Source organism: Nuphar pumila, chromosome 1 (assembly GCF_984573655.1).
Source record: "Nuphar pumila chromosome 1, dmNupPumi1.hap1.1, whole genome shotgun sequence".
Classification (NCBI taxonomy): domain Eukaryota; kingdom Viridiplantae; phylum Streptophyta; class Magnoliopsida; order Nymphaeales; family Nymphaeaceae; genus Nuphar; species Nuphar pumila.
Window position 1 is genome coordinate 52440626 of NC_143249.1, and position 27832 is coordinate 52468457.

The 27832-nt window shown below is 39.2% G+C and overlaps 1 protein-coding gene across 2 annotated transcripts in view; it reads right to left on the reverse strand.

The window, feature by feature from the left end:
* PA200 (proteasome activating protein 200) overlaps window positions 1–27832 on the reverse strand; it is a 187599-nt gene that overhangs the window by 140043 nt on the left and 19724 nt on the right. For both annotated transcript variants that reach the window (XM_089998177.1, XM_089998185.1), the window contains exon 4: window positions 13217–13339. In XM_089998177.1, the coding sequence (XP_089854303.1) occupies window positions 13217–13339 (123 nt within the window). The remainder of the gene's footprint in view (window positions 1–13216; window positions 13340–27832) is intronic.

The following is a 27832-nucleotide window of genomic DNA, read 5'->3' on the forward strand; positions in this document are numbered from 1 at the left end:
GAAGATATAAAACCTACTAAAGATATAATGTTTAAATCTGGCATGAGCAAAGAAATCTTCAAAATGCCTTAGAAAAATACTCCTTCCAAAGAAGAGACCTTAGATAGTAACTTAGAAATTGATCATGATTCCCTTATAGAAGAATCTGGTCTTAGAAGATCAAGTTGTGCTTGTTAAAATATGTATATATAAATATATATATATATATACATATACTTATATATATATATATACATGCATATATATAAGTATATATATACATGTATTTATAATTCAAATACCCGATAGGGGTATTTTTGTAATTCCCCATGTATTTTTTACTTATAGGTTTTTCCTTTTTATTTTTCCTTTCCTTTTTATTTTTCCTTTTTTTCTTTTTTTATCATTGTAATAGGACCACTAAGGGCCCCACCTTCTAGTCGTTGGGGCTCCCAACGACTAGAAGGTAGCCCCTATGTGGTCCCTCTCTGTAACAGCAAAAAAAAATGTTTTGATTCGGGCCGGGCCGGACCCGACCCGGACCACCGCCTCTCGCTGTCTTTTAAGACAGCGAGGCAGGCGGGAGGAGGGTTACGAAACCCTCCTCACCGCCCTTCCACCTCGACTCTCTCATCTCTCTCCCCGACACCCACCGCCTCTCGTCACCCTGGATTCGCCGGAGACCATCGTCAACCGATCGCCGTCGGCGACTCTCTCCGACGTCGCCGCCGACCACCAAGTACGTTCTTCCTCCCCTTCTTCTCCCTCGCTCGTTTGTCTCTCTCTCTTTCCCCCCTCGTTTCTTCGTTGCGCAGGGGGGGGGCGCCTCTCTGCCCCCATTGAATCATAGGGGAGGGGCAAAGCCCCCCTCCCTGCGATTCTTTTTAGCGAGGGAGGGGCGGAGCCCTCCCTGTGCTGTGGTGGGTAAGGGAGGGTATGAGCCCTCCCGATACCCTCACGTTGCAGGGGCGGGACCCAGCTCCTCCCTGCACCCTTGTAAGTAGGGGAGGGGCTGAGTCCCCTCCCTGCTACTTATTACGACAGGGGAGGGGGTCGGCCCCCTCCCTGCTACTTATTACGACAGGGGAGGGGGTCAGCCCCCTCCCTGCTACTTATTACGACAGGGGAGGGGGTCGGACCCCTCCCTGCTTCTTATTATGGCAGGGCAGGGGAGGGGCCGAGCCCCCTCCCTGTGCCTCTTCACTCTTTAGGCGGGGGCATCGCCCCTGCCTCCGTTAGTTTTCGACGGGAAGGGGCAAGCCCCCTCGCCTTGTTATTCCTTGGCATCAGGCAGGGGCTTCACCCCCTGCCTGTTCGCATTTCATTAGGCAGGGGTCGAGCCCCTACCTCTGTGCATGTTCGTCAGGCAGGGGTGAAGCCCCCTGCCTCTCTCTTTTTTTTCGTCAGGCAGGGGCGCAGCCCTGCCTGTCCTCGCTCTTTGAGGGCAGGGGTACAACCCCTTGTTTCCTCGTACTTTGTCGAAAGCAGGTCAACAGGGGCCCGCTGCCCCTGCTTCTGTTTCCTTCGCGTTAGGTCAGTGGCAATGACTCCGACCTTCTAGTTTGTTGTTAGCGTGCTAAGATTGTCGCATATTTGCAGCTACAACGGATCCCACTCGCGTTCCGTGACCCGAGCCGTCAGTCGTGTACATCCGCAGACACCAGCAAGCTCGTAACCCTCCAAGGTAGGGGAAGATTGTACGGAAGACTTGGATAATTGAATTAAGTTCAATTAAACTAAAAACGATCATTAAATGAATATATATATAAACAAGTATATATATATTTATACGAGTATGCACTTAACTCAAGGACGCGGTTTCGCGATCCTTGCCCTTTACCTTATGTCAGTCTATACTTGCCATCGTGTATCGCGTCGAGATCTCGTGTTGCATTTCTGCTTATGGTTTTTATGTGCCGTCACGCATCGTGGCGAGGTTCAGCGTTGCACTTCTGTTTACCGCCTTTACCTTGCCGTCGCGCTTTGCGTCTAGGCTCTTGTTTTTGTATGTATTATTATTGCTTTGCTATTGCAGATGCCGCACAGGTTTTTGCTCTTTGCATATGCCTTAAAGGCATCCTCAGGCATTCACCTCTCTCTCTTACGACGAGAGTTGAGATAGGAGCTAGCGTTACATCCTCGTCTAAGGAGGGGGATACCTTGCAAGGATCCTGACTCCTTGAGTATGCAGTCCTGCAGACGAGTTGGAGGTTCTGTTGAGAAACCTGTATCCCGACTATCGAGGCTAGTGTCGAGTCATGCGAGGCATGTAGATACCCCGATAGCGGATGAGGTTCTAGAAAATCGCAGGCATAATGTTGGCACAAGGTACTACTGTTTCAAAGGATATAGTAAAGTTGATAAACTTTATATCTTTGTGAAACACTCTTGTTGAGGCTTCTATTGAGGAGCTATACCCCCTTCATCCTAGAGTACTTGTAGTCGTGCACGACACGTTTAGTACTGCGATGATCGGATGAGACGGTGTGCGACCTCGAACAGTGCGAAATGCACAATGCTGTAATCACATAAATGGCCTCACATTCGCCTTCATAGGCAAGATGCTCGAGTGGTTTAAAGACCACAGCATAGAATGGGTCATTAGTTAAGCAACCCCTAACGTACCTATTCGTTTCTAGTGGTCTGTCAATGGAGAGGACAGAGCGGTACAAACTCCAATGGACAGGTTGTTAACAACCACCGTACGGGCAATGATCCGGCCTCCCCAGTCATTGGAGTTAGGAGAAAGGGGCTACAATAGTTAGCTCTACACTTCTGCAGAAGTTGGATGCATCTGTGGCACTGCCTCCTTTGGGGAATCCTCTCTCGGCTAAAGTCGTCCCTTTGGAGCGGACTCAACTAGCTATTCGGGTTATTCAAAATACATAGAATAACAGATGCCCGAACTAGTCTCAGTTGTTTCTACGTTTTGCCTGCGCGTACCCGCAAGCCAGTAATATTGAAACATAAAGTCTGTTAACACTGGTTGTTGAGTAGTGAGACTCACTTGCACTCGCTTGCACTACTGACTCACTTGCACTCGCTTGCACTATTGACTCGCTTGCACTACCTATTCGTTTGCACTATTGATTCGCTTGCACTGCTTACGCGTTTGCACTATTTACCTGCTTGCATTGCTTACCTGTTTAACTGCATATCTGCTTTAAACTGCGTAACCTACTGAATTAAATGTACATAATTCAGTTTCCTTGTAGTCTCTCTTGTGCACATACTAGTTTGTCGCGAAACTAACCCATACTATGGGTACAGGTGATGAATAGGTACTCCACGGGCGATGGCGCGATGGCAAGATGGCTTCAAGACTTTCTTCTTCCTGCTCTTAGCGCGCGTCCTGATGTTTTTGGGTCTTGTAACGGATTTTCCTTGGGACATCCGAATTTTGTACTTTTGGAACCTTCTTTTAATGGAAGTGCCTTTTTCAAGTAGCATGGTTTGTATGTTTTGGTTCTTCAGTTAACACGCCCAAAGTGGTTAGCTTGCCTTTCTAAAATTAACAAAAGGATGGTCTTCCGCTGATTTCATAAACCAACTCTGTAATAAAGAGATTTCTTTTAGTCTCTTGCCTGTTTTCTGAAAGGTTCGAAAGTTTGAAATTTTGGGGCGTTACACTCTCTCTACCTTTTTCTCTATAAAAAGAGGGCTCTCTCTCTCTCTTGCATTGTATGGGTTTTTCACCCACTTCTCCTCTTCAATAATATTTGTTTTTGTCGTTTTGGCTCTTTACCCCTTAGTGGTTACGTATGCACTTTAAGTGCTTGTGTTCTTGGCTCCTCATCTAAAGAGTGTTTTGCATTGTTGAGCTTTCGCTAGTTTCATTACATGGTATCAGAGCAAGGTTGGTGATCTTATCTTATCTTTCTTCTAGTCGTTGCTTTGGGAAGTGTGTTTCTCTACTCTTTGAGATACCAAAGGTTATTTTTGGCACCCATGGAGCACGAATCAAAAGTGAAGCTTTCTTTTAAGCTCAATGGATCCAATTATCTTATGTGGGCCTCCGCTATGGAAAACCACCTAAGAGGTAAGAAACTTTGGGGTTTTGTTATGAGAACTACTCCCGAACCTTCTCTTGTGCTCACTAAAATGAAAGTGGGGTTGAAAAAGCTTTAGATGGCGATGAACGCATCGAAGCTATCAATGATCACTAATCCAAAGTAGAGGATTGGGAAAGTAACCATGCCAAAATCTTGGCATGGTTCATGAACAATGTTGACCTCAAGAATTGTGCCTACATTGCTAAGTTTAGAAAAGCCAATGAGGCATGGTTCTTTCTTAAGGGTATGTATACCAGAGTTACCAGTCGAGGAAGCGGGAGCGGGAAGCGATACGGGAAGCGGGAGCGGGAAGCGAGGCACTTTCAAAATTTTAGGAAGCGGGAAGCGTGGGACTACTTATACCATGTAATAAACCCAAATATTAAAACAGAAGATTGTTTGAACTTCAAAGTACCACTACTTGAGGACTCAGATCCCTACCAATCATACAACTATACCATTAGATTTCGTGCAGCTTCCATATGAAATAAGAAAGATGACCAAATAAACTCAGTTAAAACACAAAATGTGAAATGCTTCTCAACCAATATATTGTTCTTTTCTTTCATGGGACTCACATAAGAATATAAATCACCATCGTATTGATAACACAAAAGATAAAGACCACCATGTTATTGCAATAGGAAAATGAAACAAATAGTCTCTAACAATCCCCTATTCCCTAAATGTACCTTCTAGAGAGAATGAAGGGATCAAACCTGCAACACAAACCTCTACTCACGAGTTGAACCTCACACAAGTTAGACACCAGCCCTATATCACTTGAAAACTCTTCATCAACACGAAATACGGGCCCACCATTTGGGGGAAACAATTTCGATGGGTCGAAACAGGTCTAAAGTCTAAACTCATTGACTGACCTTATTTCCCCACCTTAATGCCCTCTAAGTAGCCACACAAATCTCAGATTTCCAGAAAGTGCACCAAAATAAAATTAAGTTAGACAATGATGTCCCAAACCCTAGGTAGAGAATCGGATCTCCAAGGACCAAAACTTTCAGAAAATAAAACTGATAAGCTTTCCGTTTTCAGAAGATCAAGGTTACGGTTACAAGGCAACGGTAAGCTATAAGCAACCCAATAAATAATGATAAACATAGATAGCATAAATTGTTTCCAACAACATGCACATGAATAAGCCATTCTGCAGAATCGACAAAGAGTGTAAAACATATTCTCATTTCATCATGCTATTCATAACCTAAATGTCATATTGTATGACTGCAGAAGGATTGCTTGTTCCCTGAAAACGAAAGGGAGAACAGAGATGGAAAGAGAGAGGTTGTGGGAGATACAGAGAGAAGAGATGGAGAGAGATGGAGGGAAGAGATGGAAAGAGAGAGGTCATGGGAGATACAGAGAGAAGAGATGGAGAGAGGAGAGTACGTACCTGAATGGATTCATCACCATGGAGGTCGCCGGATCTCGGTGAAGGTCGCCGGATTCTGGGTTCCGCCGATCGGTTGCCAGAGGGAGGAGAGAAGAAGGGAGGAGACTCGGATTGAGCTGCGTGAAAAAACCCTAAATCCCTTTCGGGTTTTGTTTTCACGGGTTTTTTAAAATCTCTTTTCTGTCGTTTTTAAAAAACTCGTTCTTTTAATTTTTTTTGGAAAAAAAGTTTAAAGAAAAGACAAATATGTAAATTTGCCCCTTCGTACCCCTTTAATGGGGTATGCGCACCCCATTAAAGGGGTACGCGCTTCCCATTTGAAATATGTGCTTCCTCACGCATTTCGGAAGCGCAACATTTCACGCTTCCGAAGCGCGTATCGGGAAAGCGCGCTTCCCCTTCTATAGGGCGCTTCCGGGAACTCTGATGTATACCCAAAAAGACCTAGCTAGACAATTTTTTTGTCAAGAAAATATTAGGTCTACTAGACAAGCAGATATGAGTGTTCGCGATTACTTTAGTATTTTAACCCCTCTTTGAGATGAACTTGCTCTTCTTGAGCCCAAGTGGGTGGCTCCGGAAGATATTGAGCTAAGCAAGAGAACAAATTGAAAAAGAGCATTTCTTTCAATTTCTTCATGGGCTTCAGCCGGAATTTGAACAAGTTAGGGCATCTCTTCTTCATATAAGTAAAGCTTTACCTATTGAAGATGCCCTTGCCGAAGTATGCCAAGAGGAAACTCGTCTTGACATAAGTATTAAGAGTGATGAAATTTTGGTTGTTACTAGGCCCGGATCAAATGTAAAAGGATATAGACCTCCCCATTTCTCAAAAAATAATGGGTATAGAAAGGGAGTGATTTGTCACTATTGTAATGAACCAGGGCATATTAAGTCAGTTTGTCTAAAGCTCAAAGGAAAGGTGGCCGCGGTTGGAGAAAACTCTCCAAAGAAGGAAGAAGAAAATGTCAATGGAGGAGATATCAAAGAAACCCTTGGCCATATTTTCGAAATTCTCCAACATCTTCTCAAGACTTCTTCACCATAAACATCAGGAGCCGCCATAGCCTATTCTTCATCACCTCCAGGTATGTGGATACTAGACTCCGGTGCTTCTTTTCATATGACATCTCATAAAAACTCTCTTTCTAATGTTTTTTCCGAACCCATATCTTCCTATGTGTCAACGGCCGATGGGACATCTTTAAAAATTGAAAGTATAGGAACACTTGATTTAAAATCCTCTCAAAAAAAATTTGTTCCCAAAGAGTTGTTCCAAAAGTTAACCTAAACCTTTTATCTGTTTTCCAAATGGTCCGATCATGGATGCCAAGTCTCTTTCTCACCTAAAGATTGCACCGTGCAGGATCTTCGGTCAGGGAAGCTGATTGGACAAGGCCATAGGAGGGGCGATCTTTACTTTATGAATTTTTTGTCTCTTTCATCCAAGTCATTTTGTAATCTTGTAAATGACAAAAGTATTGAAGTTTGGCATAAGAGACTTGGTCATCCAAATTTTTTAAAGATGTATCTTTTTCCTTTTTTGGACAATACTTGTAAAGACAATCACATGACATGTAAAGATTGCATTTTTGGGAAATCTAAAGCTATTCCATTTCCTAAAAGAAGTTATGTTCCCACTCGGTCGTTTGAGCTTGCTCATTCTAATGTATGGGATCCTCCCATGTTGTATCCAAAGGAGGTTTTTCATATTACGTAGTTTTTGTTGATGACTTCGCTCGATTTATGTGGATTTACTTTCTAAGTCGCAAATCTGAGGTTTTCTCTTTTTTTAAAGAATTTCATGCAATGGTTAAAAATCAATTTATAGAAAACCTATCCATTCTTAGATCCGATTCAGGAGGCGAATATATGTCCAATGACTTTCAAAACTACTTAAAAGAAAATGGAATTTGTCATCAACGTTCTTGTCCAAACAGTCAACAACAAAATGGTCTTGCGAAAAGAAAGCATAGACACATAATAGAGACAGCAAGAACTTTATTAATTTCAAAGAACATTCCAAAATCCATTTGGGCCGAAGCGGTTCTAACCTCAACATATCTTATCAATAGAACCCCTTCATCCTCTTTGAAAAATCTTTCTCCGTTTGAAAAACTTTACAATATGCATCCCGATTGTAAAAGACTAAGAATGTTCGGATGTAAATGTTTTGTTCTAACTCACAAAAATGATAAACTTTATTCAAGGGTAATTGAATGTATTTTCTTAGGATATGGCGAAAAACAAAAAGGCTACCGATGTTTTGACCTATTTAATAACAAACTTTATATCTCAAAAGATGTCACTTTCTTAGAAGAAGAAAATGGTTTTTCGCATAAATTAGATGAAAATATTGATTATTCATTTTTGTTTGACTTGTTACCTCAAGAAAAGGTTATAGATGATCATGTTGAACCTAGTGAAACTCTCATAAAGAATCATTTTGAACTTCCAAATGATGGGCAACATGACCTACATGAAAACTTAGAAGAAAATATACCAAGTCACACACAAGTTTATTCTAGAAGAAATGAAAGTAATTCTCCCTGCGCCCTTGAGAAATTCTCTTAAAACGAGTCAATAGAAGAATCCTCTCAAAGAAGATCAAATCGTATCTCTAAAATACCAAATAGATTTGTATCTTATGATTCTTTTTCTCCAAATTTTTTAGTATGTTTGTTAGCTCTTCACTCATTCCATGAACAATCTCATTATAACGATGCTAAACAATATGTCCATTGGAATGAAGCAATGGAACTTGAACTTAATGCACTTAAAAAAGCATAAACTTGAAAAATTATTGATCCTCCTAATGACAAGAAACCCATTGGATGTAGATGGGTTTTCAAAGTAAAAACTAAAAGTGATGGCTCTTTAGAAAGATATAAGGCTCGATTAGTAGCCAAAGGATATGCCCAACAATATGAGGTGGATTATGATGAGACCTTTGACTCGGTTGCTTGAATGACTAGTGTTCGAGCCCTTATTGCAATAGCTTCTATTAAAAAATGACTCATTTTTCAACTTGACGTTAAGAATGCCTTTTTAAATGGAAATCTGAGTAAAGAAGTTTATATGGAACCACCTCCTGGCATGAATTTAAATGGTAAAATTTTGAAATTATGGTCTTAAGCAAGCTCCTAAAGCTTGGTATGACAAGTTTAGTAATGTATTAATCAATTTGGGATTTATTTCTTGTTATACTGATACTGCTCTTTTTGTTAAGAAAACAGGTGACTCCATTGTTATTCTACTTCTGTATTTGATGATATGATCATCACTAGAAGTGACAAAAAGGGAGTGAATGAAGTTAAGTCCATGTTAAAGAAAACTTTTGATATGTCTGACCTTGGATTTTTGAGATATTTTTTAGGTATTGAAGTGGCATACTCTCCGCGAGGATATATTCTATCTCAAATGAAATTAGCAGCAGACATCTGTACCAAGTCAGAAGTATCTGATGAAAAGAAAGTGGAAACTCTTGAAGTAATTAATGCAAAGTTGAGACTTGAGGATGGCGTTCTACTTGAGGATCCCACTCCCTATCGACAATTGATTGGATCCCTTACTTATCCATCACCCGTCCAGATATTGCTCATGTGGTTCATACTGCAAGTCAATTTCAGCATGCTCCTACTACAGTTCACATGGCGGTCGTGATGCGAGTTGTACGATATATCAAGAACACCATTTTCAATGGGATTTTCTTATCCTCTTCTTCATCTCTTGAATTAACTGCTTTTACTTATGCAGATTGGGGAGAAAATCCCAATAATCATATCTCAACTACTGGTTTTTGCATTTTCTTAGGTGAATTCCTTATTTCGTAGAGATATAAGAAGCAGCAAAAAGTCTCTCTATCATCCATTGAAGCTGAATATCGGGCCATGGCGATGACAACTATAAAAATTGTGTGGCTTAAAAGTCTCTTCTGTGACATGGGAGTTCTCATTTCTTCCTCCACCAAGATGTGTTGTGATAACAAGAACGCAATTTACATCGCAAGCAACCATACATTCCACGAGCGTACCAAGCATATTGAAATGGATTGGCACTATGTTCGAGATGAATTTCTCAAAGGAACAATCACACTACCATATGTTACTTCAGAATATCAGTTGGCGGATTTCTTTACCAAAGCGCTTCCAACTCCGCATTTTTTGTTTCTTATTGGCAAACTTTTGGTCTTCTCCCTGTAAAGTTTGAGGAGGCATGTTAAAATATGTATATATAAATATATATACATATACTTATATAATATATATATGCATATATATAAGTATATATATACATATATTTATAATTCAAATACCCGATAGGGGTATTTTTGTAATTCTCCATGTATTTTTTACTTTTAGGTTTTTCCTTTTTATTTTTTCTTTCCTTTTTTTTCCTTTTTTCTCTTTTTTTATCATTGTAATAGGACCACTAGGGGCCCCACCTTCTAGCCGTTGGGGATCCCAATGACTAGAAGGGAGCCCCTATGTGGTCCCTCTCTCTACCTTTTTCTCTATAAAAAGAGGGCTCTCCCTCTTGCATTGTATGGGTTTTTCACCCACTTCTCCTCTTCTTCAATAATATTTGTTTTTGCCGTTTTGGCTCTTTACCCCTTAGTGGGTTACATATGCACTTTAAGTGCTTGTGTTATTGGCTCCTCATCTAAAGAGTGATTTGCATTGTTGGGCTTCCGCTAGTTTCATTACACTGCTTCCATTCCACCAAATAGGTTGTTTTATGACACCTTATCCCCAAACTATAGAGCTCGCTTAATAACACTACATTCAAATCAGTTAACTATCTCATTACAATGAAGCTAAAAAAATTCTCATTGGATTGAGGCTATGAAAGTAAAATGAGATGCCTTTAAGAAAGTCATTACATGGGAAATAATTACTTTGCCTTTAAGAAAGAAAACCAAAGGTTGTAGATGGGTATTCAAGGTTAAAACCAAGAGTGATAGAACTCTGGAGAAATATAAGGCGAGGTTAGTAGCCAAATGTTATTCCCAAGAATATGAAGTTGACTACGAAGAAACTTTGGCACTTGTAACTAAGAGGACTAGTGTTAGGACCCTTATAGAAGTTGTTTCTACTAAAAAATGGCTTATATATTAGTTGGGTGTAAAAAATGCATTTCTCAATGGAGAATTAAATGAAGAAGTTTATATGGATTCTTCATCGGGATTTAATATTGAAAAAGAAAAAACTCTTAAACTTAGAAAGGCCATGTATGGTCTTAAACATGCTCCCAAGGCCTGGTATGATCAATTCAGTAATATTATGACTTATTTGGGTTTTTGTTCTTATTATACAAACAAAGAGTTAATGATGTTAAAAATGTTTTAAAAGAAAAATTTGATGTCTCATTTGGGTTTCTTAAGATATTTTTTAGGTATTGAAGTTGGTTACTCTCCTAAAGAGTACACTCTTTCTCAAATGAAGCTTGTTGCAGATATTTGTGCTAAATCTGATATTTCACATGATAAAAAAGTGGAAACTCCTGAGGTGGTGAATGCTAAATTAAGACTTGAAGATGAGACACTTCTTGAAGATCCTACACCTATCATAGAAAGGTATAAAGCTCGGTTAGTAGCAAAAGGCTATATGCAAAACATGAGCTTCATTACAATGAGACATTAGACTCACAATCAAGACGGGAATGATACGGACAGTTCTCTCACAAGCCACCAGCTACGGTTGGTCCATGGAACAAACTTGATGTCAAATATACCTTTTCGTATGGGCATTTAAATGAAGAGGTCTACATGGAACAGCTCGCAGGTTATAGTGAAGGTGATCCTAGGCAAAATGTATGCACGTTGAAAAAACTCTCTACGGTCTCAAACAGGTAATGCAGCTGGGGTTTGAGAGCTTTTGTGGTGTGGTTCCTGAGCATGGGTTTCATAGAAACCAAATTAATCATTCATTATTTGTATACATATAAGGTAAAACCATCACCATCATTTTGTTATATATTTATGATATCATTATGATAGGGAATTCCCAACTTCATGTGTATGAGGTTAAGAAATTTCATATGAAAGAACTCAGTCGAATGCTACTTTCTCGGCGTTGAAGTTGCTAGAAGGAAGGATTGTCTAGTCTTATCACAGCATAAATATGCATAGAACCTTCTGAAAAGATCAATCATGGTTGATCGAAAGCTGCCCTCGACTCCTGCAGTAATGAATAAAATATTAAAACAAGATGGAGAGCTTGTAGATCGGCCTGAAGGTTACAAAAGTCTAGTAGGGGAATTATAGTATTTGTCATTCACTAGACCGAACATTGTATTTATTGTGAATCAGGCATCCCAATACATGTGTGTTCTACAAACTTCATGTGGAACTGTGGAAGCTGTTAAAAGGATTCTGCAATGCATTAAAACCACACTAATGTATGGTATTATTATATATAGGGTGCCTCATAAGAAGAGTTTGACTTTTATCCTTTTGAAAAAAATAGTTTTTTCATATGCAGATTGGGCAAGAGACCCCAAACTAGAAGATTCACCACTTGTTATCGTGTATATCTGGATGATTATTTAGTCTCTTGGAGTAGCAGAAAGCAAAAAAGTGTGGGCAGATCAAACACGAAAGATAAATATAGGGCTATGGCACAAAGAACATCAGAGACAACTTGATAAGGCATTTACTCGTCACTTTGGGCATTCCAATTTCGAAGTCATGTCCATATTCAGACAATAAGAGTGCAGTTGCGATATCTTTGAATCCAGTTCAGCACAATAGAATGAAGCACATTGAGTTTCATACTCATTTCGTGAGAGAGATTGAATCATAAGATTTGCAAACACAATTTATGGCAAAATAGCAAATTTGTTTACAACAGCATTAACATGAATGAGGACTAGTATCTCAGGAACAAGTCATTCACAGTTATAAACCATGTCTAACTTGAGAGGGGTTGCTGAACGTGGATTGGAGATAAGGATCTAGATCTGAATCCAAGATCAAGATCCATAATTAGTGGCATTTCAATTATAGGAGTTGTGATCTGTCCATAATAGAAGTGTGTGATTAGTTTTGGAATTCTTATCCTTCTTATTCAATTATATAACTTCCCAAGGGGTAAATCTTGTGATCTGTCTGACAATGTTTTATATAAATACAATAAGATGGGACGTCCAGCCCTAATCAATCAACAGGGCTTTGGACCAGAATAAGATGGGATGTCCAATGCTAATTAGTCAACAGGGTTTAGGACTTTGCTGCATCTTCTTCTCCTCCTTTCTTCCACTCAACTTTTGTTAAGAATTCCCAACTTGATTATCAATATGGCAGAAAAGGGATCAAGGACAATGACCCAGCATCTCAGATAAGGTAAAACCTTTCATGAAAAACAAACTTGTTATGCATGATACACAAAATAAGGCTTAGAAACATGTCAATTATAAGGATATAATAATAATTTACAGGACATACGAGATAATTTCTCCGCTCGTTCTCAGCATCCAAGTTACAGTTCGTGTTAAAGTAAAAATTGAAAAACACACCTATTGTAGTTCATCTTCTAAAGAAAATTTAAAACTCAAGTAGTCAGAGAAGAGCACAAAAGGAGTTCAAAGCTTCAGTATAGTGAGGCATATCATTGTATAATCAACTCACTCTGAAACAATGTAAGAAATAGAAAAGGCACGCAAAGATGATGGCACAATAACAACAGCAAGCACAACAAAGAAACTTTCACATGATTAGATGCACACAGCAGCCTTTGAATTGAACTGCAATTCAAAACAAGAAAAAAGAACTCACGCAAATTCAGACCATATCTCAGCTGCAGAACCTGAAGGAAAAAGAACTCGACAAAACCGTACAAGTGATGTAATTGTCTCAAAATGTCGTTGTCTCAATCTCCAACCTTCAGCACCAGGATTTCTGTAAACCAGAAAAAAAGTGAAGGTGAGTTGATCAGTAAAATAACTAAATTAGCTCTAATGCAAATAGAAATATGTTTCACACTTGCCAAGTCTGCAGAAGGATGTTGATAGTAATGCATGTTGCTAGATATAAATACCAGCCAGAAATTGTCCAAAATAAAATACATTGCAACAATAAAAGTTTAAGAAGGAAATTGATAATGTCTACATCACACGGGAATAAAATATTAAACTGATGTTACTATGACATAACCCTGGCAGCATATTTAAGGATAAATGGATATTAAACTGGACATAAAGCAGTAGCATCAAGTAACACAAACATAGACAAAAGTGTAAGGAGGAATAGGAATGAACTTTTAGAATATTGCTTGGAGACACCATCATCCATAAGGTCATAGAGCCATTAACAGGATTGTTTCAGGTGAATGTCATCTCGGTGTTTCCCACATTAAGCGTACAGCCATGTTATCTTACCAACTCCCTAACAAATATTTGATACTTAGGGTATTATACAATTCATGAATTTTAGTAAAATCAAATCTTTAGCCACTTTTCAGATTTCGTACTGCAAATTTTAGGTTTTACAAGCGTGAATTATAGTTAATAGAACAATTCAAAAATACATAGAAGTAAAATAATGATAATAATAATAACAGAGAAAATATTTGATAAGATGCAGTAATTGCAATTAAACAAGGAGTCTTTGCACACCTCACTCAAGAGCCGCAAATCACACCCACACATGGTCCAAAGAACAAAAACTACTAAGGGCTTATGAAGACGCAATCACAAAGTGCACATGCACAAGTCCACTATGGGACAATCCAAAAAGCATTAAGGCTTACACAAGCACAAGAGTGCACACAATATCAAAAGAGAGACAACACTTAAAAATAATGAATTTATTCGTCAAGCAGGATCAAAAAAGTTTACAAATACAAGGGGCCTTAAGCCCTTATTTATAAACAAGAAGCCAAGAAGGAGCCTCGAAATAGACGTTAGGAGGCTCCCAACAGTCATATTTGTGACCGTTGGAGTACTCCCAACGACTATAAGAAGGCAATTTACAAGAATGCCCTTACAGAATGAGATAAAATACAAAAATTAAAAGAATAAAAAATTTATTTTCTAACATATACAAAATGCCCCTCGTGGACAACCTAAATTACATTATTAATTATAATTATATATACATATATCTTGAATATATATATATATATAACAATCTATGAAATGATCCGTATAACTTAACAGTAATGCAGGCTTTCATAAAGCAACTTTATAAGAAAGACAAACCCTCGAGGAAGATGAAGTATCATGAAAAGCCTCTATTTAACAATATCCTTCACGGACAGTTGAATTACCTATACTTTGGATTGTACAAATTATCATTTATATGTGCTATAAAAGTATGCCCCTTGAGGTAAGAGTACACAACAAAGGAGCAAAATTACAAGAATACCTTTGCAAGATAGATCTATCGCATGCATATTTCTAACACCCACCATGCTGCTATGCACCGCTGGAATTCCAAAATCCACCACCTAACACTGAGAAACCCTTGGTGAATACTTGGTTTCCATTTCCTCAGTCCCAAGTGTCCATTTGTTATCACCAAGGTTTTAAAACCCGTGACTCGGAACTCGACTTGTTCTTTATTGACTCGTGACTCGACGGGTCAACTCGGTGACTCGGACCGGGTTTTGTTAACTTTTGATTTTAAAAGAAAAACACTATATAAATTATCATTTAAACATATAAAAGTTTGTAGAATGACTTAATTACTGGTGTAATTGATTAATAAGTAAAATAACATCAAGTAAAACTATATCTAACTTATAATTACTCATCTAATAGCAAGAAATCGAACAACCAAGCAAAACAATAATTCAATATTTCAATAGAAACAAGCTCTAAAGTAAAGTTAAGTTAAAAACTTACAAGAGTAAGAGTAAAAACTAAAGTAAAGATAATCATACTCGAGCAATCTGCCAATGCATGTCAGCAATCAACTTTCGCATCTCAGCAATAACCATACTAAACCCATGGCCATATAACAAAATTACAAAGTTCACAAGTATAAAGTTAATGATCATAACACAATGACAAAATCAAATTTCAAACATCCAAAATTGATCCACTTTTACAAAATATGATAGCTCAATTCTCAAGTCAAGAGTCAATGGCTCAAATCTCAAATAGAGGCGAAGTGCTATTATTTGGAACTTCATTTGAATCAATTCTTGAGTTAGAAGTAGAAATTAATAGCTGAATTGGAGTACCAGTGGTTGCATTTTCCCTTGCATCTTCATCTTCAACTCCATCATCGCCTTCATCATCAATAAGATTAGCTTCTTCAATGTTTTCAACTTCCATCTCCAAGTCTCTTAAGAAATCCTTCATTCAATAAAATATGACACATTTGAGTTAACATGCAATAGAAAAAAGACAAAAAACTAAATTAAAAAAAAATTAATCAAGTTAAAATATCAAACAAACTTTTACGGTTTTACCTCATCTCCATCTAAAACTCCTTCTTGCATGACCCATTCATCCATTGGTGTTTACAAATATATATTGTCCAAAGAAATTGGGTCAAGACGTGTTCTCTTTAATTGCTTTTCTCTCAGACGTAAATTATAATGGACAAACACTAAGTCATTAAGTTTCTTTTAAGTTAATTTATTTCTTCTCTTAGTGTGAATTTGATCAAAGGTACTCCAATTTCGTTCACATCCAGATGAAGAACATGTTTGACTTAGTATACGAATAGCAATTTTTTGAAGATCGGGGGCACATATTCAATGCATTTTCCACCACATTGCTGCATAAAGCCAAAACACACAAAAATGAAAAGTTGATTAAAGAAATATTCTTTTGCACAACACAACAATAATGTTAAAGATAAATCACCTGGCTTATGCTCATCTCTAGTCATAACAGCTATAAAAGTACCAAAATTTGCACTTGTGTCTTCAAATAACTCAAGTTGCTTGCATGCTCTTACTCTAGCTGAAATATTTGGCTCTAACTTCTCAATACATTTAATTAAACCACGCCTTACTTCAGGATGCTTTGTGAATTACATGAAATAGTGCAAATAGTCAAATACATTAAATTGATAATTGATAAAAGAAAGTTCATATTCAAAATTTAAAATAATTAATAAAAAGATATAAACAAATACATACCTTAGAAAATTGTGGACTATAGTGGTATTTGGGATTGAGATAGTATGTTGTTGCATGAAGAGGGTGATGAAGTTGATTTTCCCAACGATTGTCAATTATTTTCCAATAAGGTTTATACTTTTTCTCCTCATTGTCATGAATTTCTTTTATAGCCTCTTTGGCTCTATCCATAGCTTCATAAAGATAACCCATTGTAGGATTTTCTTCTTCATCAACCATTCTCAAAACTTTGACCAGAGGTTCTATAGTTTTAACAATTGATTCTACGACTCTCCAAAAATTACTATTCAATATAATATCCTCCATCTCTTTCCCCTCAGCAAATGATGAATATTTAGAATTGTTCCATTCATCTGATGCAATCATTTTTCTAAGACCACTTCGATGTTCTAGCAAAGATTGAAGCATGATAAAATTAGTGGCAAATCTTGTAGTAACCGGTCTTAGAATTTCTTTCTTATTAGAAAATTGAGTCCTCATTAGGTTCAAAACAAAAGTATGATTGTAGATGAACTTTGTGATCTTTTTTCCTTTTTCCACACATTCAGCTATATTTTTTATCATAGACAAATCTTCAAGCATGAGATCTATGCAATGAGCTGCACAAGGAGTCCAAAATATGGTTTTCCTCCTATCCTCCAACATCTTTCCAGCTGCTTGATAGTTGGCTGCATTATCTGTGATTATCTGCCATTTTTTAATTTCAAAATATTATTAACATACTAGACAAATTATAAATAGCAATGTTCAATAGAAAATTACAAAAGAACAAAATGATATACCTGAACAACATTCTCTGCACCTACTGTTTCCACCACTTCATGAAATAATTTTAATAAATTTTCTCGATTCTTCACGATACTTGTTGCATCAACTGATTTCAAGAAGTAAATACCCCTTGGACAATGAACCAAAAAATTTATCAATATCCTTTGTGTTGCATCTTTCCAACCATCAGCCATAATAGAACAACCCATTTCAGCTCAAGACTCCTTGTATTCTTTGAAATAATCATCAATTTTTTTAATTTCTTCTTGTAATAATCTTCCAGAAATCTCAGATGAAGAAGGCGGCTTCAATCCCATTCCTACTGAGGAACAAACTTCAATCATCTTCCTAAAATAAGGAGAATTGGCTGCGTTGAAAGGAATGGCTGAATGATAAAAAAATCTCGCAATAGCTGAACATAACCTATCTCTAGCTTTTCTATCCAAAGTTGCTTTTATTCCAAGTTGTTTCATTGATGAAGACCCTGCCTTCACTTGAACAAAAGCATCAAGATTATGCTTTTGGGCATCATTCATCAATTTTTTCCCTTTTATATATCTTTTCTCAGTAGACTCATCACTTTCATCTTACAAGTCCATATCATTATCATTTACTTCAACAAAGGAACCAATCTCATTTACAATATTTCTCTTATATAATTTGTGTTCCTTAAATGACTCTAAATCCTTACGAATTTTTTTTCTTACAGATTCTTCGACTTTGTCGCATGGTTCCACCTCTCCTTTAATACCAGCAAGATGATACTTAAGTCTATTAATGCCACCACTAATTTGTTTTGTACACCAAGTACATCGTACCCACTTCTTTTTCTTATCAAGTGGTAAACCAAAATCCCACGCAAGGTCCTTTCCTTTGGTGAATGTTGTTGGAGTCCTTGAAGATCCTTCTTCTGACATTTCTTTGATGATTTGATAAATCTAAACTGTTAAATTTGAAAAGTTAAAAACAATGATACGGTTAGTAGATTATGTACAAAGTTATGATTCCACACAGGGTCCTTGACTCCTTGTCATGCCATGTTTCCCCTGACACGTTGCAGAAATCATGTACTTTTAAGATAGACAAGAAGAACTTCTAGAAGAAGAAAGGGTTACATGTGACATTTAGATGCATCGTATCTATTTTTTTTTTAGACAATCAAAACATAAAAAGCAAGGTAATTAACAACTTCAAGGAAACATATCTGGGCTTTCATTTTTTTTATAATAATTTTGAGCAATCGAAAGACCCAAATGGGTTGCTTGGATGGCCTCAAGTTCGGTTGTTTCCCCATTTCCATAAGGAAGAAGACTTTTGGAGATCGATTGAAAAAGTCGATAAACATGATAGATATAACATTAGCAAGGCATAAAACACATAAAATTGTACATGGTACATAATGCACATAATAAACTGAAATCAGATTGTGTCAGCAGTGTTGTGAGAGGCGTACGCCTCAGTACCTGAAGCGTACGCCTCAGAGGTACTGAGGCGAGGCTGTGATGCGCTTAAAGTAAATATAAAAAAAAAATCTGAACAGGAATGTTGTGCAAGTCACCATGTAATGGAACGTTGCAAGCTTTGCAAGTCACAACTGAACAAAAGTCATAGGCTATAAAAGTACGCCTCAGGTACTGAAGCGTACGCCTCAGGTACTGTCACACAACATAAGACTCAACGCCTCGCTTCGCCTCAGTGTGCATACAACATACATACCTTCACAAATCTCTCCGAAAAAACTCGTCGGAAAATCTGCACTCACCGGAAAATCTCGCCGAAATATCGCGCGGCGACACACTGTTTTTGCTGGAGAAGATGTGTCAGATTTGCAACGACGCCTTACTGTTCACCGTTGATGTGTTTGCTTCGTTCCCAAAAAAAATAACAATACATACCTTCACAAATCTCGTCGGAAAATCGTGCCGGAAAATCTCGCTGGAATATCGCGCGGCGACACACTGTTTTTGCTGGAGAAGATGTGTCGGATTTGCAACGACGCCTTAATGTTCACCGTCGATGTGCTTGCTTCGTTCCCAAAAAAAATTAACGATACATACCTTCATAAATCTCGTGCAAAAATCATGTCGGAAAAACGCATGGTGTCGCTGTTACTGTTCACGCCAGAAAATCCTTGACGGTGTCGTTGTTCATGCCAGAGCTATCGTCGGATGGCTGGAAACTGAAGAGTCGAAGACCTTCTCGGCTTCTCCTCTCTTCAGTCGAGAGTCTCGAGAATCCTTCAAAACTGAAGAGTCGAAGACCCTTTAAGGGTTTTCGTTAAAAGGTAAAGTTTTTTTAATTTCAAAATTGCCATTTTCACTAAACCAGCGGGTCTTCACTGACTCGTGACTCGGTCCGAGTCAGAGCAATCCTTCCAGCGAGTTTTGTTAAGGCAAAGGTGGCACAACTCGCCCGAGTACGCCATTACTCGTGACTCGGCCGAGTCAGCCCGAGTCAGCTTGAGTCTTGGCAATCCGAGTATGCCTAGCCGGGTTGACTCGCTGGAGGGCCGAGCCGAGCTGAGTTAGCCGAGTCAACGAGTTGACTCGGCGAGTTTTTAAACGTTGGTTATCACTAATCTTCTCTTTCAAACTAATGGTTAATCGCAATTTGTTTTGTTCCATCTTTTAAAGGAGTGAATGTAATAACCAGAAAAAAAAATTTAAGCTTGGATTCGGGTCGGACCCGACCCGGACCCAATAGAGGCACCGCCTCCCGTGTCTTTTGAAGACAGCGAGGCAGGGGTTTCAAAGAGAACCCTCGCCCCTTCTTCCTCTCTCGTTCTCTCTCCCCGATACCCCCCGACTCTCTCTCGTCTTCTGTGATTTGCCGGAAAATCCTGTCAGGCCACCGCCACCGGCGACAGCACCACCAGAGCCCACCCTCGCCGGCGACAGCCTCCCCTCTGCAACCTCGTCGGCGACGCCTCTCTACCCGACGACCCCCCAGACTCGTTGTCGGTTGCGCCTCGCCAACCTTTGCCGCCCCCGTCCCGAGGGCTCGTCGATGGCCTCTAAGCCGGCACCCTCAGTCTCGCCCTGCTGCCGACCACCTCCTTCCTTCTCTCTGCTGCGAAGGCGTCGACGACCCACCGCCACCGCCTTCCGCTTCGGCGACCCCCAGGTACGCACCCACCTCCTCTCTTCTTTTCTTTTCCTTCTGCCTCCTCTTCTTCTTCTCTGTGAGGGGTCGACCGACAAGGGGGCAGAGCCCCCTGCCGTCGCCTCTCATCGACAGGGGGTTACCCCCTGCCTTTCTCGGGATTGACCGACAGGGGGGTTGAGCCCCCTGTCGTCGTCTGTCGTCAGCAGGGGGACTTCCCCCTGCTTCTCTCTTTGGGATCGACCGACAGGGGGCTGAGCCCCTTATCATCGCCTGTCGTCGGCAGGGGGACTCCCCCCCTTGCTTCTCTCTTTGGGTCGACTAACAGGGGGGCAGAGCCCCCTGTCGTCACCTCTCGTCGGCAGGGGGACTCTCCCCTTGCCTCTCTCTCTGGGTCTACCAGGAGGGTGGTGCCGAGCACCCCTCCTTGCCTGTCTCCCTCTCTTTTTCTCGATTGGGTGGGCAGGGGTTGAGCCCCTGCCACCTCCCTGCACCCTCGTTGTTCAGAGGAGGGGCCAAACCCCCTCCCTGCTCCCTCTTTTCGGACGTTAAGCAGGGGCTTTTCCCCTTGCTTGTTTACGTGTTCGACAGGCAGGGGCCAAGCCCCTGCCTCTTTGCGTATTCGGCAGGCAGGGGCGAAGCCTCCTGCCTTCCCTTTTGTGGTAACGAACAAGGGCTTGGTCCCCTGTCTCTTTGCTCTTCTGGCAGGCAGGGCGACGCCTCGGCCTCCCTCGTTGCCTTCTTCAGGTAGGGGTGCAGCCCCCTGCCTCCTCGTAGATTGCTGACAGCAGGTCAGCAGGGGCTCGCAGCCCCTGCCCCTACTTCTTGCGCTATAGCAAGTGCGCAAGGGTGCTATGCCCTTACCTCTGCTTCATTCACGTTAGGTCAGTGGCAGTGCCCTCGACCTTCTGTTTTGGCGTTAGCTTGCTAAGATTGCCGCTTTTGCAGCTCATGCGATGGATCATGCTCGCGCTCTGTGACCCGAGCCGTCAATCGCTTACACTCGCAGACGCCAGCAAGCTTGCAACTCTCAAAGGTAGGGAAAGATTGCATGGAAGACTTGGACAATTGAATTAAGTTCAATTAACTAAAAAAGGACCATTAAATAAATAAATATATATATATATACGAGTACACATTTAACTCAAGGACGCGGTTTCGCGATCCTTGTCTTTTACTTTACCGTCGCGCATCGCACAAAGGTTTTGTGTTGCACTTCTGCTTACAGTCTTTACTTTGTCATCGCGCATCGCACAAAGGTTGTGCGTTGCACCCCTGCTCACAGTCTTTACTTTGCCGTCGCGCTTTGCGCCCAGGCTCTTGCTTTTGCATGTGTTGTTACTGCCTTGCTATTGCAGATGACGCTCAGGTTCTCGCTCATTGCATACGCTTTTGAGGCATCCTCGTGGAGGATACAAGAGACATCTACCACTCTCCCTCTTGCGACAAGAGTTCAGTCGGGAGCGAGCAATACATCCTCGTCTAAAAAGACCTGACACACTCATTCATCCTTTAGTTTTGTCAAAAGAGAAGATAGGATGTACAAACTCCAATGGACAATGTTGTTAACAACTACATTCTTCGAGTGGCAAAGATTCGGTGTCCACGGTTATCGGAATTAAGAGACAGGGCTACCAATTATTATCCTAGGTAGTAGTGTAATGAAACAAGGTACAATGGAACAATAGGGAAACAAACACAATGCCAACAAAGAGCTTTTAATAAACTCACTTAAAGTTGGTCACTAATGGACCAAATACAATCTCAAAAGAGATAAAAATACCAAACAGCACAAGAGGCATACAAGCCTATAAGATGGGAAAAAAACTCTAGAGAAAACCCTCAAATGCTTCTAAAAGCATTGAGGAATAACAAGGGAGTGAGGCTCTATTTATAGAGCCTCACTCCAACACATGGGAGGCAGTCCAGCTCTTTGGACTGTCTTCCAAGAGTCATTATTATGACTGTTGGGTGGCAATGCAACGTCTAGTTGGACTGCTGCCCAACAGTCATATGTTGACTGTTGTGCACAACAATCATATTTTTGACTGTTGTACACAACAATCATATTTTTGACTATTGTGCACAACAGTCAAAAATATGATTTTTGTGCCTAAGCTGTACAGATTATTTATTATAATGTTAAATTACATTTCAGTCCCTAGTGGACTGTACTATATGATAAAAGACAAAAATACCCTTATCGGGTATTTGGATAGAATTTTATTTTTAACACTCCTCCTTAAACTTATGGGGAAATCACCAAAAGTTTGCTAAGAAGATACAAAAATTGAGGTAGTGGAAGTGCTTTGGTGAAGAAGTCTGCAATCTGAAATTCGACTGAACATATGGCAATGTAATGGTCCCCTTCAAATATTCTTCGCGAACATAGTGACAATTCATCTCAATGTGTTTTTTTTGCTCGTGAAATGTGTGATTGCTGGTTATATTGATGGCACTTTTATTATCACAGCATAGCTTTGAAGGTTCTGAGACATCAACACCCATATCGGAAAGTAGTGCTCTCATCCACACAACTTCAGTGGTTGTGATAGTCATTGCCCTGTACTCAGCTTCCGTAGAGGATAAAGACACTTTCTGTTGTTTTTTGCATCGCCAAGAAATGAGAGAATCACCTAAAAACACACAAAAGTCAGTAGTTGAGTGACGTTTATTGGGATCTCCTCCCCAGTCAGAATCAGTGTAAGAAATAAGACTTAAAGATGAGGAAGAAGATAAGAATAGTCCTTTAGATATAGTTTTCTTGATATATCGAACTATTCTTAATACTGCACTCATGTGGACGGTTGTGGGCGCATGTTGAAATTGACTTGCAAAATGTACGGCATGTGCAATATCTGGCCGTGTAATGGACAGGTACATCAACGATCCAATAAGTTGTCGATAAGGGGTTGGATCATCTAATAATACTCCATCTTCAGCTCGCATTTTCGCATTTATTACTTCAGGAGTATCAGCATATTTTGTGTCTGTGATTCCTTAACGCTCAACAATATCAACTGCAAATTAGATTTGAGATAAAATATATCCTCTTGGTGAGTGGGCTACTTCAATTCCTAAAAAATATCTCAAAAAACCAAGATCAGTCATATCAAAAGATTTTTTAAGCAAAATTTTAATATCTTCAATTTTCTTTTGATCATTCTCTGTGATGATCATATCATCAACATACAAAAGAAGAATGATCAATGAGGTACCTGTAGATCTCACAAAAAGAGCAGTGTCAGTGTCACAAGATTTAAATCCAAGTTTTAATATCGTACCACTGAACCGATCATACCATGCTTTAGGAGCTTGTTTAAGCCTGTATAGGGCTTTTTGAAGACAAAGGACCATGCCTTTTTCAATAGACAGACCAGGGGGAGGATCCATATATACTTCTTCATTTAAGTTTCCGTTCAAAAATGCATTTTTAACATCTAACTGATATATCGGTCATTTTCGAATGGATGCTATAGCAACTAGAGTTCTAACTGTAGTCATACGAGCTACTGGGGCAAAGGTTTCTTCATAATCTATACCATATTCTTGAGAATATCCTTTTGCAACAAGTCTTGCTTTATATTTCTCAAGAGACCCGTCACTTTTTGTTTTAATTTTAAACACCCATCTACACCCTATTGTCTTCTTTCCGATAGGAAGAGGTTGAATTGCCCAAGTGTGAGCCTTGTGTAATGCATCTAATTCAATTTTCATGGCTTCAACCCATTCGCTTATATTTTTGGCCTCGTTATAGTTGGATGGTTCATGATAGGAATGAATGGCTAGAAGACATGCCCCGTAGTTTGGTAAGAAGGATTCATATGAGACAAACCTACTCGGAGGCCTATGTGTTCGTTCTGACCTTCTAACACTAGTTTCTTCAGTATTTGTTAATTGATTATATCTGTCAAGGGCACATGGATGCTCCCCAGTATTTCGTCTAGAGTATTGAAGAAGATCTTGAGATGGTTCACTACTTGAGTCATTAATAGACTCGAAGGTTTCAATATCATTACTAATACCTTTATTGGGTAACAAATCAAATAAGAAAGCATACTCGGATTCTTTCTTAGGAACTTCAAAATCAAATCCACTGTCATTTTCTAGAAAGGTAACATTTCTAGAAACATAGAGTTTATCATTTGTTTTATCATAACATCGATATCCTTTTTTATTATCAGCATAACCAAGAAAGACACATTTTATGGCTTTAGGAAAGAGTTTGCTATATTTTTCAAGAAGCACGAAGCATTTACAACTAAATACCCTTAGCCTTTTTAAATCAGGAGAAATTTTAAAGAGTTTTTCAATAGGAGACTTGTTTTCCAAAGTTTGAGAAGGCATTCTATTTATCAGATAGATTGCCGTTAGGGCAGCTTCAGCCCAAAATTGCTTTGGAATTTCTTTTGAAATAAGTAGGGTTTTAGTAGTTTCAATGATACGACGATGTTTTCTTTCAGAAATCCCATTTTGTTGAGGTGTCCTAGGGCATGATTTTTTATGCACAATTCCATGATTTTTTAGATATAATTGAAATTCATTTGAAAGAAACTCTCCCCCAGAGTCGGAGCGAAAGACTTTAATATTTGTTTTAAATTGATTTTTAACTAGATTATGAAAGTTTTTAAAACATAAAAAGACTTCGGATTTGAGTTTTAGAAAGTAAATCCAAGTATGTCTACTAAAATCATCTATAAATGTAACATAGTACGAATAACCACCTTTTGACATAACAGGGGCGGAACCCCACACATCCGAATGCACTAATTCAAAAAATTTATGTGTCAGAGAGGTTCTAGACCCAAAAGGTATCATTTGCATTTTTCCAAGTATACAATCTTCACATACAAAATTTTTATCTTTACAAAATTTTTATCTTTACAAAATTTTTCCAAAAATGGAAAAAGAGATAATTTGGATATACTTGGGTGTCCTAATCTTTTATGCCAAAGATCTATATTAATGTCTTTGACATGATTACAAAACGAGTATTTTGGTAAACACAAGAAATCCATGTAGTAAAGGTCTCCTCGTCTATGGCCTTGCCCAATCAGCTTCCCTGACTGGAGATCCTGCACCCAACACGCCTTAGATGAGAAGAATACTTTACAACCATAGTCAACAATTTGAGAGACCGAAAAAAGATTCAAATCCAGTTTGGGAATGACTCTCACTTTTGGAACAAAGAATTTTTTTGAAATATCATCAAGGTTTCCTAAGCTTTTGACTTTTAAAGAGGTACCATCGGCAGTTGACACACATGAAAAATATGATTTAGTGCAATCAGATAATAGAGACTAATTATGAGTCATGTGGAAAGAAGCACCTGAGTCTAGAATCCAAGAGGTCTTACCTGGAGGAGACGAGGAAGAGATGGCAGCTCCGGATGTAGAAGGTGCAACCTTAAGAAGTTGTGAGACGGCTTCTGCTATTTGAGCAAGATTTAATTCATTGAAGCTGCCCCCTTTTCTTGATTCTTGAGGTTCTTCACTTAAGGCGGCCACCTTTTTAAATTTGGGACATTCCGGTCTTATATGTCCGGGTTCCTTACAATGATGACAAATAATTTTTCCTTTGTATCCTCCTCCATTGTGTCCTTCTCCATTGAACTTCTTCTCAAAGTGAGGTGGTTTATATGTTTTCACAAAATTTTCGGGCCTTGCCATGGCAAGGACCTCATCATTAGACTTGTGCATTCCAAGTCTTGTCTCTTCTTGACAAATTTGAGCAAGGGCCTCACTTATAGAAGGAGAAGTGGTCCTATGAAGTAAGGAAGATCTTACTTGCTCAAATTCCGGTCGAAGGCCATAAAAAAGGAGAAAAGATTTTCTCTTTCGATTTGGGTCCTTCTCATATCAATAGCCGAACCTTCCCATTTTGGTTCCAACATGGCTAATTCATCCCAAATAGGAGATAAAATACCGTAAAAATCTCTTACACTTTTATCTCCTTGTTTTGAATTACGTACCTTATCTTGGAGATAATAAAGTCTAGCCATATCCTTTTGGATAAAAGTACTTCTTAGAAAGCTCCATGCGTCAGATGCCTTCTTGAATTTGATGATATTGGTGGCGATCTTGAACACCATGGTATTCATAAACCATGAGAGTATTTGTGCATTGCTTACCTCCCAATCTTCCAATTTATTTTGGAATTCTTCCAAGGCTTTTTCTTTTTCTTCTTCGGACAAGGTTTTGACTTTATCTCCTTCTCTTCTAGTCAATTTGAAATGTGGTTCACTAGTAGAACCACTAACAAAACCCCACATTTTTTTTTCCTTTGATATGATTCTCCATAGCCGTCGCCCACATCAAGTAGTTGTTTTCATTGAGTTTGTAGGTGATGACGGTGGCGAACTCTCTTTCTCCCATAATGAATACTTGAGTTTGGACTAGAGGAGATAGGGAATGATCAATGTTCGAAGAACACTTCCTTCACGAGATTCTCCTTCTTTCAAGAACCTCGCTCTGATACCATGTAATGAAACAAGGTACAATGGAACAATAGGGAAACAAACACAATGCCAACAAAGGGCTTTAATAAACTCACTTAAAGTTGGTCACTAATGGACCAAATACAATCTCAAAAGAGATAAAAATACCAAACAGCACAAGAGGCATACAAGCCTATAAGATGGGGAAAAAACTCTAGAGAAAACCCTCAAATGCTTCTAAAAGCATTGAGGAATAACAAGTGAGGCTCTATTTATAGAGCCTCACTCCAACACATGGGAGGCAGTCCAGCTCTTTGGACTGCCTTCCAACAGTCATTATTATGACTATTGGGTGGCAGTCCAACGTCTAGTTGGACTGCTGCCCAACCGTCATAAATATTACTATTGTGCCTAAGTTGTACAGTTTATTTATTATAATGTTAAATTACATTTCAGTCCCTAGTGGACTGTACTATATGATAAAAGACAAAAATACCCTTATCAGGTATTAATATACAATTTTATTTTTAACAAGTAGATCCTACAAACTTTTTCAGAAGTTCGGATGCATCTCTCGTTTATTCCTGCCTCGAGGGATTTCTCTCTCGATCTCTAGAACCGTCCTCATTGGAGCAGACTTAGCTAGTCGTTCGGGTTATAAATTTATATAAAATAATAAACCCCGCGAACGGTCTCAGTTGTTTCTACATTTTGTCTTATAAGTACTCACAGGTCGATAATTATCGAAACAAGATTATGATGTTCACTCTGCTTCTTTTGAAATCGAATGTTGTGAAATATGATAATACATATGTTAGTCTTGTGCTTTGGTTTGTTGTTGTTGTACCTACCAGGCTTTCATGAGTCTCTCCTGTTTTATGGACAAATAGACGGATGTTGCAGGCGATGGCACAATGACGCAATGATACAAGAATCCACTCTATCTATTGTTTGCTCCTGAACACGTTTTGTAATTTTGTATAAGGACTTT